Here is a 12837-nt window from a genome sequence, read left to right as displayed (position 1 = left end):
GAGAGGAAATATTCTTTAATACAGCCATATACAATGGTGAATCGTTACATAGTGGTAGAAATTGCTAATAAACAACTGAAGACTGCCTTGTTCGTTTGCAATGTCTACCGCTTCTCTGGGTTGTTGTGCGTTAATTTCCTTGATCCAAGCGTTGACAGTTATCTTCTGTAATTAAGCGTTTGCCACTCAAAGGAATTTAACCCAGTTGAGACAACATAGCATCTAAGAAGAAAAAAGAGCGTTAGGCGACCCTAGGAGTCTATGCACTTCACGGTGACATGAATCATAAATAATCCTCGTGGAAGTGACTATAGCCTAAACTCAGTAGAAACGAACGAAAAAGGGGGTGCGAAAATTGGCCTAAAATGGTCATAAAAATAGAGCAGCCGTTTTCCTGACAACCAAAACAACAACCATTATAAATACCTCTTGAAAGTTCTCCACAGTAACTTGAACACTTTTGTTAGGCCGGATTTTGACGTGATGGCCGCGATCATTTATCAATTCAAATTCTTCTGGTATCGGCGTACTTATTTCCAATAGCCATATGCGACTGTCTCTAACTTTACTAAGGGCAGCTCTAAGGGCTTCTACGGTTTTAAATGTGCTGATACCTATGAGTAAGATAGTTGAAGTAATGATTTCATAATTAACTCTTAACACCGTTCTTTCTGGTGTCATAAGATTGCTGGAAGCATAGGAGCGGAGAAGTGTAATATTCCTGATTTATCCATCCGCCAATTCAAAACACTCTACTGAGAAACTGGATATGAGAACATTCGAAAAAAAACAGCTCAGGATATAAAAGTATGAAATTAACTAAAAGTTTTACTCATTACTTTTTTTATCAGATTCCTTTTCGGTGACGAAGATCCTGCTAAAAATTCGCCTTCCTTCCAAATAATTGTTGATAGTGCCCATTAAGTATCTGGGAGGCACTTATTCGAATTCCGTAGAAGACTAAAATTTTTAAGGCCGCTTTTTTCTGCAATTTCTTAAATTTCAGATTTCCTGCAACGATCAATTTCTCTCAATTTCATTTGAACCGCAGATCAAGATAAAATTTATACCGCTCTATTGTGAACTCATCAAGTTTAGCCCGTACCCCAGTGTTCGGTGTCGATGAATTCAATTCTGACAGCCATTTACGAACCTCCAGGTGATGACAAGAAAAACCTTATATAAGAAAACGTTCGCGATTAACACAGATTTTCATTCATATACAGCTAAGAAGAAAATCGTGACAATGAAAAATTCATGATACGAACCTCCTTAAAGTAAGGCATTGGCACACACATGTCTACAAGGCAAAATGCGACTTATCAAAACGGTAACGGTGACTACCATTAATTAGCCTTCTGAAAGATTGATCCGAAGTAAATTCTGTCTCTAACAAATTTAACGCTAAAACAGTTAGGTGATGAGACGTGAGTACATAAAAAATGAATGAATAAAACCAGAAAAGTTCCAAAACCGCTCACAAAATAATATTTTCTTTTCTTGCAAGTTATGATCTATTTTTTCGTGAAATTCATTTACCTGATGATAACCCAGGAATAATCAATCTGCTTTGTTCCTCAATGACAAAATCAAACTTGAACTCTCTCCTTCTAGTTCCTTCTGTCTCATTCATATTTTCCTGGTAGAAGTCCCAATAATCGCTTTCAAACCAAAACCTTAATTTATTTTCGAAGAGTCTCCGCTCATACGCATACCTAAACAATTCTGTAGTTGTGTGTTGGCTATAGTTTAATGCAAATCTCGAGCCAGCATCTCTACCTTCCACAATCTCCATTCGTGCCATGATCTCAAAGGGGACTGATGATTCCTTTTTCGTGTTTTAGTTTATCAACTTCAAAAGAGTTCGATTGGCGATTGGTCTACGTTATTAATTTTTCATAAATGTGATTGTTTACCTATACAAATAATGTGAATCATAACCTTTTCAATTAGGGGTATATTGAACATAATTAATTGAAGTTCTCATCAAGAAATATCATTCTTGCTCAATGAAAGATGTGGGAGGTTTTTCTTATAATTATCAGGGTATTCGGGTTTCCAAGAAAACACCGTACTCAGAATTAACAACTGAATCATGAAAGTATGCAGTTGTCGCCAGATAACGCTGCGACAAACCTTGAAAGGTGAATACATGATCCAGACCGGGTAACCTGCAATTAAAGAAAATGAAGAGAGGGAGCCTGAAAAATACATTTTTTGATGCTGTTTGTCGGTCAAAATATTATTTATTAAATCTAATTTGGGTCAGCTTCTCTCAGAATCCAATAACATTTCCTTTGATCTCAACATGTGGCTTCGAACCATGAACGTCCGGAATGGACACATTCCTTTACTCGCGTCATCCTCAGGAACATAAATGATGAACTTCAATAAGATTACTAAAGATAACTTTAACAAACAAAGATCACCAACGATCACTAAATTAGATAGAATAAGAGAGACGTTAATTTTTTATATGTTTTTTGTTTTCTTTTTTGCAAGAACATTCCGGTTCGGAATCCAAGAACGGTTTTAATGCCATAACCACGATTCAAATGAGAGAAGATGTATCGTAAAGTTTTAGATTTTGTCGGCTGAGGTAAATTTGCTCCAGTGGTCGGGAGGAAGGTAATTGGGAGATGTTAAGAAACACTGAATTATTAATGACCCCTTACTGACAAAATTTTAATTGGTCACGACTCTGTTGTTACGTATAGCTGGCTAAGTCTGGCCGATTATCCATAACATTATTTCGTCAGGTATCGTCGCGGACTATCTTCTTGTTCAACACTTTGGTAAGTGGGGATTTGGGAATAGCGGATGAAGGTCTTTAGGAGTCAAACATTTCAATCGAGTTGTTGTTCTTTACCTACGTATCAGCATAGTGAGGATATAAGATTGTCATTTCCAACTTTGCATGATTTTCTCGGTTGTTATCGACAAATTTCCTTTTAAACGTAACCTCGTCATCTGCTTAATTTCCCCCCTTTTCTAAGGCTCTGACGCTTAGAACATTGGCGAGTGCTCAAGGTGGCGCGGAAAAGTTTTCTAACGCGCTCACCGACTACATTCCAAGCGTTAAAAATCCAAATGTGTGTGTGTGAGGGGGAGGGGGGGGGGGTTGGGGGGAGAGTATGGCAGTCGCTATAGAAATTAGAGTTGATAAATAATATTTTAACCGACAAAGAACACTAAAACGGATTCCTCTTAAAATATTTGGGCTTTTTCGAAGCATCTAAAAACAGCCAATGATGAAAGAGTTATTATGAAAATAAAACGAGATGATTATCAATAAAGATTTAGAAATGCAAAGACTAGCAAAAACTAACGAGAAAAACCGACGTTTCGGTGTCATCATGACGCCATTGTCAAGGAGAAATAAAAATAAAGTTTGTGGCAAGGTGTAACACTAAATTAGCATAAATATGTTACGAGCTAATTAAACAAATACTTTTGCGCGAATTGAATCGCTTTGCACGTTCAGAGTGGGTTTTAAGTCTCTGATGAAAAGCATTTCGTTCACCAAACAATCGAACTTGTTACTACACTTTTTCAGAATGCTAAAACGTTTCAGTAGGTCTTTCGGGACTTCGCTGTGCCGTTCGTGGTAGTGTTTAAATATTGAAGATGCTTTTCGTTTATGTCCATCCACGCGTGTGTGTAAGTGTCCGCGTGTATAGCCCACATAACCCGCATCACACAGGTCACATTGAAATTGATAAACGACGCGTTGTTGGTTTACAATCTGTGGCTTGATTTCTCGTACTTTAAGATCTTGGCCAACTTTGCGGCTAACAAATACTGGCTGGACAGTTGTCTGTACCTTCATGCTAAGATTCTTGAGCTCTTTCTTAACATAATTTGCTGATTCTTGATCTTTGAAAGGTATGACCACACGAACAATGGATATTGGTTGTTTGGGCGTCTGTGTGGGCTGCGTACCAACAATTCTTGATTGTAAGAAGGTGTTAATGGTAGAATTTACCAGGCGTTCCGGGTATTTAAGCGGTGCGAAAACTTTCTTTAGGCGATCACACTCATTAGAGAAATGGGCCCAGGAGGAAGATAATCGGTGTGCGCGATCCAGCATAGTTTTCAGCAAGCTCCGTTTGTAGCGATTGTCTACATGGCTTTCTAGTGCACCTCGGATTGAAACCAAGGTATATGTGAAACCAAGAAACACGGGCCTACTATTACACTACCAAAGCCATGTAGACAATCGCTACAAACGGAGCTTGCTCATGATGACACCAAAACGAGATGAGAATAATAAAATTATAATAACAAAAATTTTCAATTGACAGCTAAGACAGAGCCCCATTTTTAAGCTGCAGCCAGGGTTCTATCATATTACGATGACATCATGGAACACTTCTGTTTACATGGCTGGAACAAACGAAAGTCCAGCGCTATACCTGAGAGAGAAGAGTGAAGGTATTTGTGGAATTAAATTTAGAATAGAAGATTAACCATTAAATTGTTCTGGATTGTAACTCAGCGACAGGAGACATGTGTCAGGATATTCAGCAATCTTCTATATCGATCAACCAGATGGTTAAAATAAAAATTAAAATAATGTTTCATTTTTAGTTTGGCTCATAAAAGATCCAAGGTTGTACTTTCCTCTTCATCAAGAGAAAAACGGGAAAAAATGGACCAAAGGAGGCAAAAAAGGAGGTAATGCTAATGTTTACCTCTGGGGAGCCGTCATGGATCCCTCAAAGCTCCATATACAATTGCAAGTGGAAGATCATCCACAGTTTAAAGGTGTTTGCCTTGTCAAGTCAGAGGTAAATGTATGTTATCCTTAACTGTCAGGAGTAAGTTATATGTATCTCTAGTTCAAGCAGCTAGACGGGAGAATAGTGATTTAAAGTTTGATTGTTTAAAGTAACACGGGCAACATCTTGTCGCGTTGTTTACTACTGTTATCTTTTCATAGACTTTGCAATATTCTCCAGTTCAACTTTCCCAGCTCTCTCAAATTGTGAGTAAATTCTAAAAAGGCGAAAATTTAGTTTTCCTTCGAAAGAAGCTCAAAAAAATTTTAGTCAATCAATTTTTCGTTTAATTAATTTTGAAATAAAAATCTTAATAAAAAGTTCACAGGGTGTCGTAAGTGTTATGTTTTGGGAGAGTCGTTCAATTTCTTTACTCAGTTCACATCTTAAAATAGAATATCCTTGCAGTTACCTGGGAAAGTTCTGGTTGTGCTCAATTCTATAAACAAATCGCAAAGCTTCTTTATCAAGATTTGTGTGCAGGACAAGTTCTTAAGATTATTCTCCTAGATTTTTTGTGCTACCTCTTTAAAAAAAAAAGATCAGAGCTCCTCTTACAGCAGAGTAAGCAGCAACTGTGGCCTGAGATCAATAAAATCGTTACCTTGTAAATCCGATAATCTGCCGGCACAAAAATGGTAGGGCTATGGAGAGGTAAAATCCTATTTTAATTTTTAAGTTTGGGATAACCCTAAGAAGCAACATAAAACACATAATAGTTCCATGACAGCGATTCAACTGCCACTACACCGAGGTACTTAAAATGTTTCTGTTGTTTTAAAATTACCTTCCATTGAATATGTTGATGTCCCTGATATTTTTGAGTCGGCTTTCTGGGGCGCCATAACCATGGCCGGTTTCCATTTTTCCTATTTGACAAATATGGCCATTCCTAATGCTGAACCAGCTAAATTCCATTTTCTTTATCTTCTGACGTCGTTTTCTTTATTCTTTTGTTATTCTTTTATTATATTTTGTTAACTACCTGTCCCACTCATAGGATCCACAGCACATAAAGGAGCTAGAATCTCTTCCATGGAAAAAAGTTGAAGTTCCACAGTGCCATGGAGGAATGTCTTTAATTGATTTTAACCCCCTGCTACAAGCCATTGTGGAATACATGAAGGACAATTACCCCGCTACCCCAGAGGAGTTTAACTTTCAGGCTGAACTGAAAGTTGTAAGTCACTGGCACTGGCGCGAAGACAAAGAGTTACCCCGACGTAAACCAGGTCCTCGTGAAGACTTCCGTATAAAGAAGGCAGTAAAGGAAACACTTCGGAAATGGTGCAGAGATCTAAGGGATCTACAGTCAAAGAAATTGGACGAGAGTCTTGAAGAATACATATCAGGTGAGTCCTGATGATGAAGGCAAAAAAGTAACCATACATATACATAAGAAATCGGCAGTGGTTTAGGGTGGTCTGTACTCTGAGGTTGCGCCTTGTAGGTCCATGAAATTTTAACCACTGTGATGACGAATATCGTTGTCGATAAGAAACCGATCACACTAAACAATTGTCCATTATTCCCGCGTGGAATAAAACGTTTCTTTCAGGGATTCGTACATTCAAAGGCATTAAAAAGGTTTTAAAAATGGTGTCTTACACGACGGGTCTGTGCCCAGGTATTGATACTGATCGCGAAATCTGTGCCGATCGTTAAATGTTACATCCAATGCGTAACCTTAGCTCAAATGTTTAAATTGATAATGAATGCTTTCCCTGCATTCAGGTCTTATATTCGTACCTTAAACCCAGGGAGTTTTAAATCTGTTCCTCTGAATATTGGCTTTTGCCAATAAAACATTTCTTGCCGACATACAAATGTTGACAAAATGTCGAAAGACGGCTACCCATGATTTTTCTCTCGACACGAGAGCCAAGCAAACTCAAACTCTTACTAAGGCTGGACCATCCCTCTTGTGAATAAACTTGGCAGCGAAGCCAATGATAAATAAAAGCTGACATATAACACACACTAAATAGTTTGACTCTGAATTGCAAGGGAAACACTTTTCAACTAATCCAGACACGCGGTGTTTGCCAATCATCGCTTGACACACAGGCAAACCTTCTAACTCATGACTGCACACAGTGTCTGTAAAGCAATCAATGTTTGACACAAAAGCAAACATTTAACACACAGCTTGTGCCAAGTAACCAACGCTTGACACACCAACAAACACTAGAATAAGCCGACACACGGCGCAGAAAATATATATGCTTGACACCTCAACGGCCGGTTTGATTCAAGCCGTGTGATCGAGAATAAGACGAACATGAGGTGAACTAAAGAGAGAACATATGCACCTTTGAAATTCCTTGCCTGACTGTTATTCTTGCTTTGTTTCTGCTCCCTCTGCGAACCGTGAAGCTGCGGCTGATCGCCCTGGGTCAATAGCAGGAACTGGTAGTGGCCAACGTTTTTAGCTCACCAGTAGACGGTTCTTGAGGAAAAACCATAATTTAAAGTTTTCCTCCCCTTTCTTGACGGTCATAAATGTCGACTCAGCATAGTTTTAATATTGTATTGAATTGAAAGGCACATCAGTGCACATCAGTTTAGATTCAGTTCTATAGAGTAAAATGAGAAAGAAACTCTAACTGATGAACGAGTGACCAGGCAACTAAGAAATAGCATTTCTAAGAATTGCGATTACTTTTCGCTTGTCTGGAACAGTTGTGGGACTGGGAGCGAAGCTTACCTACATAAGCTAAATAGATGTGCGGCAGGCGTCGTTGAAGGTCGGTCTATCGAGGCTGAGGAGTTAAAATCAAGACTTCCCTGGCCCAGCCTACAAGCACGCAGAAACTATCTCAAGTGCTTTGTAGTCCATAAATGTTTCACGGAATAGCGCCTTGGTACTTACTTTCAGAATTTAGGCACGCACACTTTTTCCTGGCTACAACACCAGAAGAAGTTATTTAAAGCACTCTCCCTTTGCAAAAAATGCTAAGCGTAAAAAAACTCCTTAATAGCAAGGAAGCCTCAGAAAAAAATGCTGCTGAGACCTATAACACCCTTCCATGAAACATTAGACAAGTAGAGACGCTTAGCGGATTAAAAGTCAAACAAAAGCATCATCTTAAACAATAACTCCTGCGGCACATGTTGCCTTTAAAACTTAATTAATTGTCTAGTTTAATGTTTCGGTGCCTATGTTGTGTTGTTTCAGGACTTCACTGCGTGCTCCATTTAAACTAGCCCTACTGAATTGGATGCCCCTAGATAAATATAAGTATGAATAAAAGATAAAAAAAGAAATCCAGAAGTTCTACCGATACACAAGAAAACTGAACTGAGGTTACAGAGCAAATTCCCTCACTGCATTTCAAAATAGCTAACCTTCAGAAAAGAAGTGATCGTTTGTCTTCCATTTACTCAACTTGTGTGGTATGCACTAAACAATTTTCATCTTTGGTAACTTAATTTTGGTACACCGAATCTAATTATCCAGGTTTACCATATATTCTTTTCATCTTGCTGTGTTCTGTGTAGGTTTGGAGGAAGATATTTTTGCTCTGAGAGCGTATTTCAAAAAAGAAGGTATGCTACTAATACCATCTAATCATCTTTTTAACATGCATTGCGATCGACCAGAATTGTTTTTGCTAAAGTTTCTAATTAACAATACATACCTTATACAAATTACATTTAATTCTAACCTTATTTTCAATCCTAACTATGCTTATATTGTTCTTTATATTGTTTCCCTTTCCTTTAAATTTGAGGTCATAACAAAATCTTTTACTTTTCACGCTTTTGAAAAATTCCACATCTATATATTCAAGCCTCTACACTTTTACGTGACTTACTAAATTTGACTCCACTCAGTCCTATTGCCATTACTAATCTCTGGAACAAAATCCCAGTATACTTAAAAAACTGAAACACCTTCTATTTTCTAAGAAACACGGTATTTGCCGTCTGTTTACTGTTATGGAATTTTCAACATAAGGTTCTAGGGTGCTAAAGTTTTGAATGATATAAATGATGACATAAAGGTTCTCCTTAAAACGTTTTAAGAAAAAGTGTAAGTCAATTCTTTTTGCTCAAATATTAATCGCAGATTTATCAAAATTATATTCTTTCTGGCTTTCCTCAGTTTTATACTGGCATACTTAGCTTTCTTTCGTTGTCTTTATTTTTCTTTTAGCTTTTTTTTCTTTTTTCTTTTTATTATTGCTTTTTAAATGACATTTATTACCAAAGGGAATAAATTATTTTATGCAGCCTACGCTACGTTTTATCATTATCCCGGATGGGTTACATCCGGGACTTCCAATGACAGATACTTAAACATCCGAACATGTGATTTCCAGCCTCTTTTAGTTAAGCTTTGGTGCAGGGCAAACATTGTACAACACTCGGTTATTGGCAAGCGAGCGAGAAGCATAAATGTGTTTTTTTTTTTCATTTTGTGTTTTGTGTAGTGTGTGTGTGTGTCTGTGTGTGTGTGTGTGTGTGTGTGTGTGTGTGTGTGTGTGTGTGTGTGTGTGTGTGTGTGTGTGTGTGTGTGTGTGTGTGTGTGGTACCTGACCCTTTAATATAATCATTAATTAATAACCTAAGTAAGGCTTCCCTCTCTCTTTAGGGTTAATATATGTCCATTGTTAAGTCTAGCAGTCAATGTTTTGAGCCGTTTTACTGCTAACAGCTGGTAAATAAGTAACTAAGTAAGTAAAGACTTTGTTTCATGAGGGTTAGCACGAAACAGTCGGAACTAAACTTGTGGCCCTCTGAATATTAAAAAAATAATAATAAAATTTTAAAGAAGTATACTAAGCTATAAAAAAACAAGATAAAAAATTAGAAATACAGATACTATAGAAACTATTAAACTATTTAAAAGATAAAATATAGCATTATAATCATGTCACACCTCATCTAGTAACTTAAATAGAAAAATGATCAAGATTCCGCTGTTCTTTAAAAAACTCATTCTACAATGATTTTTTTAAAGAATCCATTATTTAGACCATTGAGACCCTCTCCATCGCGGCTATTAGCGGCATGAAAGGATAACTCGGGATTTATTTTCCTTTAGAATTGGAAGAAGATGAAACAGAGGGTAAGGAATACTCCTTGGAACAGCGAGCAGATGAGGGTGTGGATGGCACAGTGGATATGGAATGGACTGAGGTGAGATCAGTGATAAGACGCTGATGTAACCCTCATCCTTTTAACACTCTTTTCACATGTTCTGGCGAGAATTGCTTACAATTTAGAGATTGTTTAAAGGGACAAAAAAACGGATAGCGGGTATCGATGACGACGAACTTATTACCAAAATAATTGTAAAAGGAGAATAATTGTAAGATATGGAGAATGGTTATCACTAACTCGGTTAGGCTAAGAATCAGTTACAACAACTCTGTGTTATAAACGAACGGAAATACGTTTATCAATAATCTTTACGTGAGCAACCACTGTAAGCGGTCAGACAATTTCAGGGTAAACGTTTGAGCGGTAGAAACTAGGCTTTCGAACCAGCAGATTGCTTTGAGGAATCTCGGGTGAGAAAGTCACTGTCACTGCGCTTTATTACCAAGTTAGCTAGGTTGAGGGATTTGAATAATGCGAGAGAGAACCAAGTGACTATGCTCAACTTAAATCAGTGTACTTTCCTTTTGGTATTTTACTCCTTAACACCCTTTCAGAACCCCCAAAGACGATCTATTGAAAATGAAAGTTTATATGTTAATTAATTTGATTTATACAGGACAACGCATCAAATGGGGTGACAAAGTATATTCAAGCAGGTCTGGGACGGCGCTTGAATGGACACTTGCCTTCAGAGGTGAAAACATCACAAGAGAGAAGATCAAGGAAAACGGCGCGCCGCTAATCGAGTAACAGGGAAGAGAATAGGTTACAAGGAAGATCATCAAGAAAGAAAAATTCATTTTGAATTTTGTTTTTCTTTTTTAGAAGATCTCATATTCGCATGCGTTTGTTTTAATCGGATAAGTATCGAATGCTCGTTGTTAGATATTCTTAAAAATCACCGTTTACGTTCTTTCCGGAGATAACTCCTGACCTGATGAAAAGTTCACGAAATAAATAAGACAAGTAATGTCTTAGAGTGACTTAAGGGTGTACACATTACTGCACTCTCGTCAGTTTTGACCCTTTTAATTGTTTCCTATGTTTCATATTTTGCTTTTGTACAATTTGTAACTGAATTCTTACTTCCTGCCTAAATGCGATGGAAGATTTCCTTTTAAAAAGGTACACGGTATAATAGATTTTCGAATACAATACAATACAATACAATACAAACTTTATTGACACTCCCTAAAGAGGGTTTTTCGGTGACAATGATCTACAAATTACTAAATTACAGTTGTACTAAAAAGTATAATAGCAAAATTAAGGAAGCTAAAATGTTGATAAATGTTCGCTAAAGTTACAACTAAGAGCGATGAGAAAGGAAAGCAGCAAGTAATTTGGCTCTAGGTTTACGCTTAAATCACGCGAAGAATTACAGAGTTTGAGGGTATTATCTAAACTGTTCCATAGACTTACTGTACTATAAAAGAAGGTCCTTTGAATACCTTTGTTTAATCAGATTAAATAAAACTAACGCTTAGCAAAATAAAAGAACTTACATATCGGTCCCACTTTCGTCAAAGGTTTCAAATGTTACAAATTTACCGAACTACTAAAGACGAATAGAGAAAGGACACTAAGAACACCATTTATATGCACGTGGGAATGCTAAAAAATGACGCTAAAGGATCGAGTTCTTAGAACAATAGATAGACAAATCAGCTTGAATAAATGTTGTAAATTAGATCGTAACTAAGAAGAAAAACGCTATCAAGGTAGTTGACATTGAGTACCCTAAACAAGCACAGCTTCGCGCCGAAAAAAAATTCGACACCTCTCGTTATGTGATACACTTTGAAAGGTAATTAAAACTATACTACTTTTAAGAGGAGTGACGAAATTACCCATTTATCTCTTAATTTCCACCTGAATTAGTAGATCCAACCCTTCCACTCTCGATTGAAGGTCTTCAGCTCAGTAGGTTTTTTTTGTTAGGTTATTCAGGGCATTTCCTCCAGGAAAGGCAGCCTAACATCTAAAGGAGAGAGGATTTAAAAGATGAGACATGCTCTTAAACGGGAACAGATCGATGGAAAGGTGTTTCACAATATCTTGGCTGGCGCGTAAAACAGAATTAGAAGAAATCCGGGAGGCTATGCGGCTACGTAATCATTTCAGGAAAAATGTTGAACTTGATGTACGCAAAGTGAAAAACGCCTTAATCAGCTATACGAAACTCTAAGAGGACTCACTATACTATTTGGGCTAGTAATTATAAAACTGGACCAACTGAAATGATATCAATGAATCTGAGGACAGTGCCTGTTATTGCCACTGCGCACTCGAGCTGCGCATCACGCCGTGATTGTGCGAGCTCACGCGATGATCACGCGAGAGACAAGCTGCAGTGAAAGGGATGTTCACCCATTACAGGGGTCAAATACTGCGCATGCGTAAGGTTCTATAAACAACATGATGGACTTTCGAACGATGTTGCGGTCGTCGAAGAAGCAATGCTAATAGTTGTTTCTCGGATCTTTTCTGCCTTGTAGTAATCAGTTATGTGAAACCAAAGTAGTGAGTGCCAAATTTCAACCTTTTTCTCGGTTGATAGTGACAGCCATTTCGTTTTAAAGTTGTAGTAGTCAAGGAAGTAGTTTCTTAATTTGGTGACACAGATCACTCAACATTGAAAGTGTACATCGGTCATAGTGATAAAGGTTCCAGATGCTGAATAGTATAAGAAATCGAAGTATAAGGGACTCATAATCCTCAAGCTTTGTAGATTTGAATGATACTGCACTATACTGGAAAAAGACTAATGGAAGTACCTCCTCTAAGACGTGCAGGAGCAGACGTACTCTATGTCTTTTACACAGTTTTGTCTTTTACTTTATGCCTTTGCGAAATTCAGAGGTTTATTGTGACCTGCCTATATTAAAGACACTTTGTGTGTCTGAGATTCTGACAACTTTTCTACACTAATATTCCAAACAATTGA

General features: G+C 37.5%; 3 protein-coding genes across 6 annotated transcripts; 1 reads left to right on the top strand and 2 right to left on the bottom strand.

Annotated features, from left to right (window-relative positions):
* Positions 1–1855, bottom strand: LOC111339259 (uncharacterized). 4 transcript variants are annotated; one of them, XM_088726051.1, is made up of 5 exons: positions 1716–1796; positions 1269–1300; positions 1106–1176; positions 427–614; positions 1–222 (listed from the first exon to the last, which is right to left on the bottom strand). In XM_088726051.1, the coding sequence occupies exons 3-5, from the start codon at positions 1143–1145 to the stop codon at positions 187–189; spliced, it is 264 nt and encodes an 87-aa protein (XP_088582177.1). In that variant the 5' UTR covers positions 1146–1176; positions 1269–1300; positions 1716–1796; the 3' UTR covers positions 1–186. The 4 variants fall into 4 exon arrangements, with proteins under 4 accessions (XP_088582177.1, XP_088582176.1, XP_022801612.1 ...); XM_088726050.1 differs by lacking the exon at positions 1716–1796 and adding an exon at positions 1540–1680; XM_022945877.2 differs by lacking the exons at positions 1106–1176; positions 1269–1300 and having other exon boundaries at positions 1540–1836.
* Positions 1856–2733: 878 nt separating this feature from the next.
* On the top strand, positions 2734–11725 carry LOC111339242 (uncharacterized). The gene is made up of 7 exons (XM_022945858.2): positions 2734–2795; positions 4305–4434; positions 4591–4790; positions 5782–6133; positions 8283–8330; positions 9832–9926; positions 10507–11725. The coding sequence occupies exons 2-7, from the start codon at positions 4356–4358 to the stop codon at positions 10630–10632; spliced, it is 900 nt and encodes a 299-aa protein (XP_022801593.2). The 5' UTR covers positions 2734–2795; positions 4305–4355; the 3' UTR covers positions 10633–11725.
* Positions 3267–4114, bottom strand: LOC148729354 (uncharacterized). Its single transcript, XM_088725676.1, has one exon. The coding sequence runs from the start codon at positions 4088–4090 to the stop codon at positions 3440–3442; it is 651 nt and encodes a 216-aa protein (XP_088581802.1). The 5' UTR covers positions 4091–4114; the 3' UTR covers positions 3267–3439.
* Positions 11726–12837: the final 1112 nt, after the last annotated feature.

This window comes from Stylophora pistillata, chromosome 6 (genome assembly GCF_964205215.1).
Source record: "Stylophora pistillata chromosome 6, jaStyPist1.2, whole genome shotgun sequence".
In the NCBI taxonomy this organism is placed as follows: domain Eukaryota; kingdom Metazoa; phylum Cnidaria; class Anthozoa; order Scleractinia; family Pocilloporidae; genus Stylophora; species Stylophora pistillata.
The sequence above is the reverse complement of the archived record's forward strand: the minus strand, read 5'-3'. Positions and strand labels throughout refer to the sequence as shown.

Coding starts and splice junctions, on each gene's coding strand:
- LOC111339259 (XM_022945877.2), bottom strand. CDS start 1,804: ATGGCACGAATGGAGATTGTGGAAGGTAGAGATGCTGGCTCGAGATTT. Junction 615..1,539: donor TATTCCTGGGTTATCATCAG/GTAAATGAATTT, acceptor TCTTACTCATAG/GTATCAGCACATTTAAAACC. Junction 223..426: donor CTGTGGAGAACTTTCAAGAG/GTATTTATAATG, acceptor TTTTCTTCTTAG/ATGCTATGTTGTCTCAACTG.
- LOC148729354 (XM_088725676.1), bottom strand. CDS start 4,090: ATGCTGGATCGCGCACACCGATTATCTTCCTCCTGGGCCCATTTCTCT.
- LOC111339242 (XM_022945858.2), top strand. CDS start 4,356: ATGACATCATGGAACACTTCTGTTTACATGGCTGGAACAAACGAAAGT. Junction 4,435..4,590: donor CCTGAGAGAGAAGAGTGAAG/GTATTTGTGGAA, acceptor TTTCATTTTTAG/TTTGGCTCATAAAAGATCCA. Junction 4,791..5,781: donor TTTGCCTTGTCAAGTCAGAG/GTAAATGTATGT, acceptor TCCCACTCATAG/GATCCACAGCACATAAAGGA.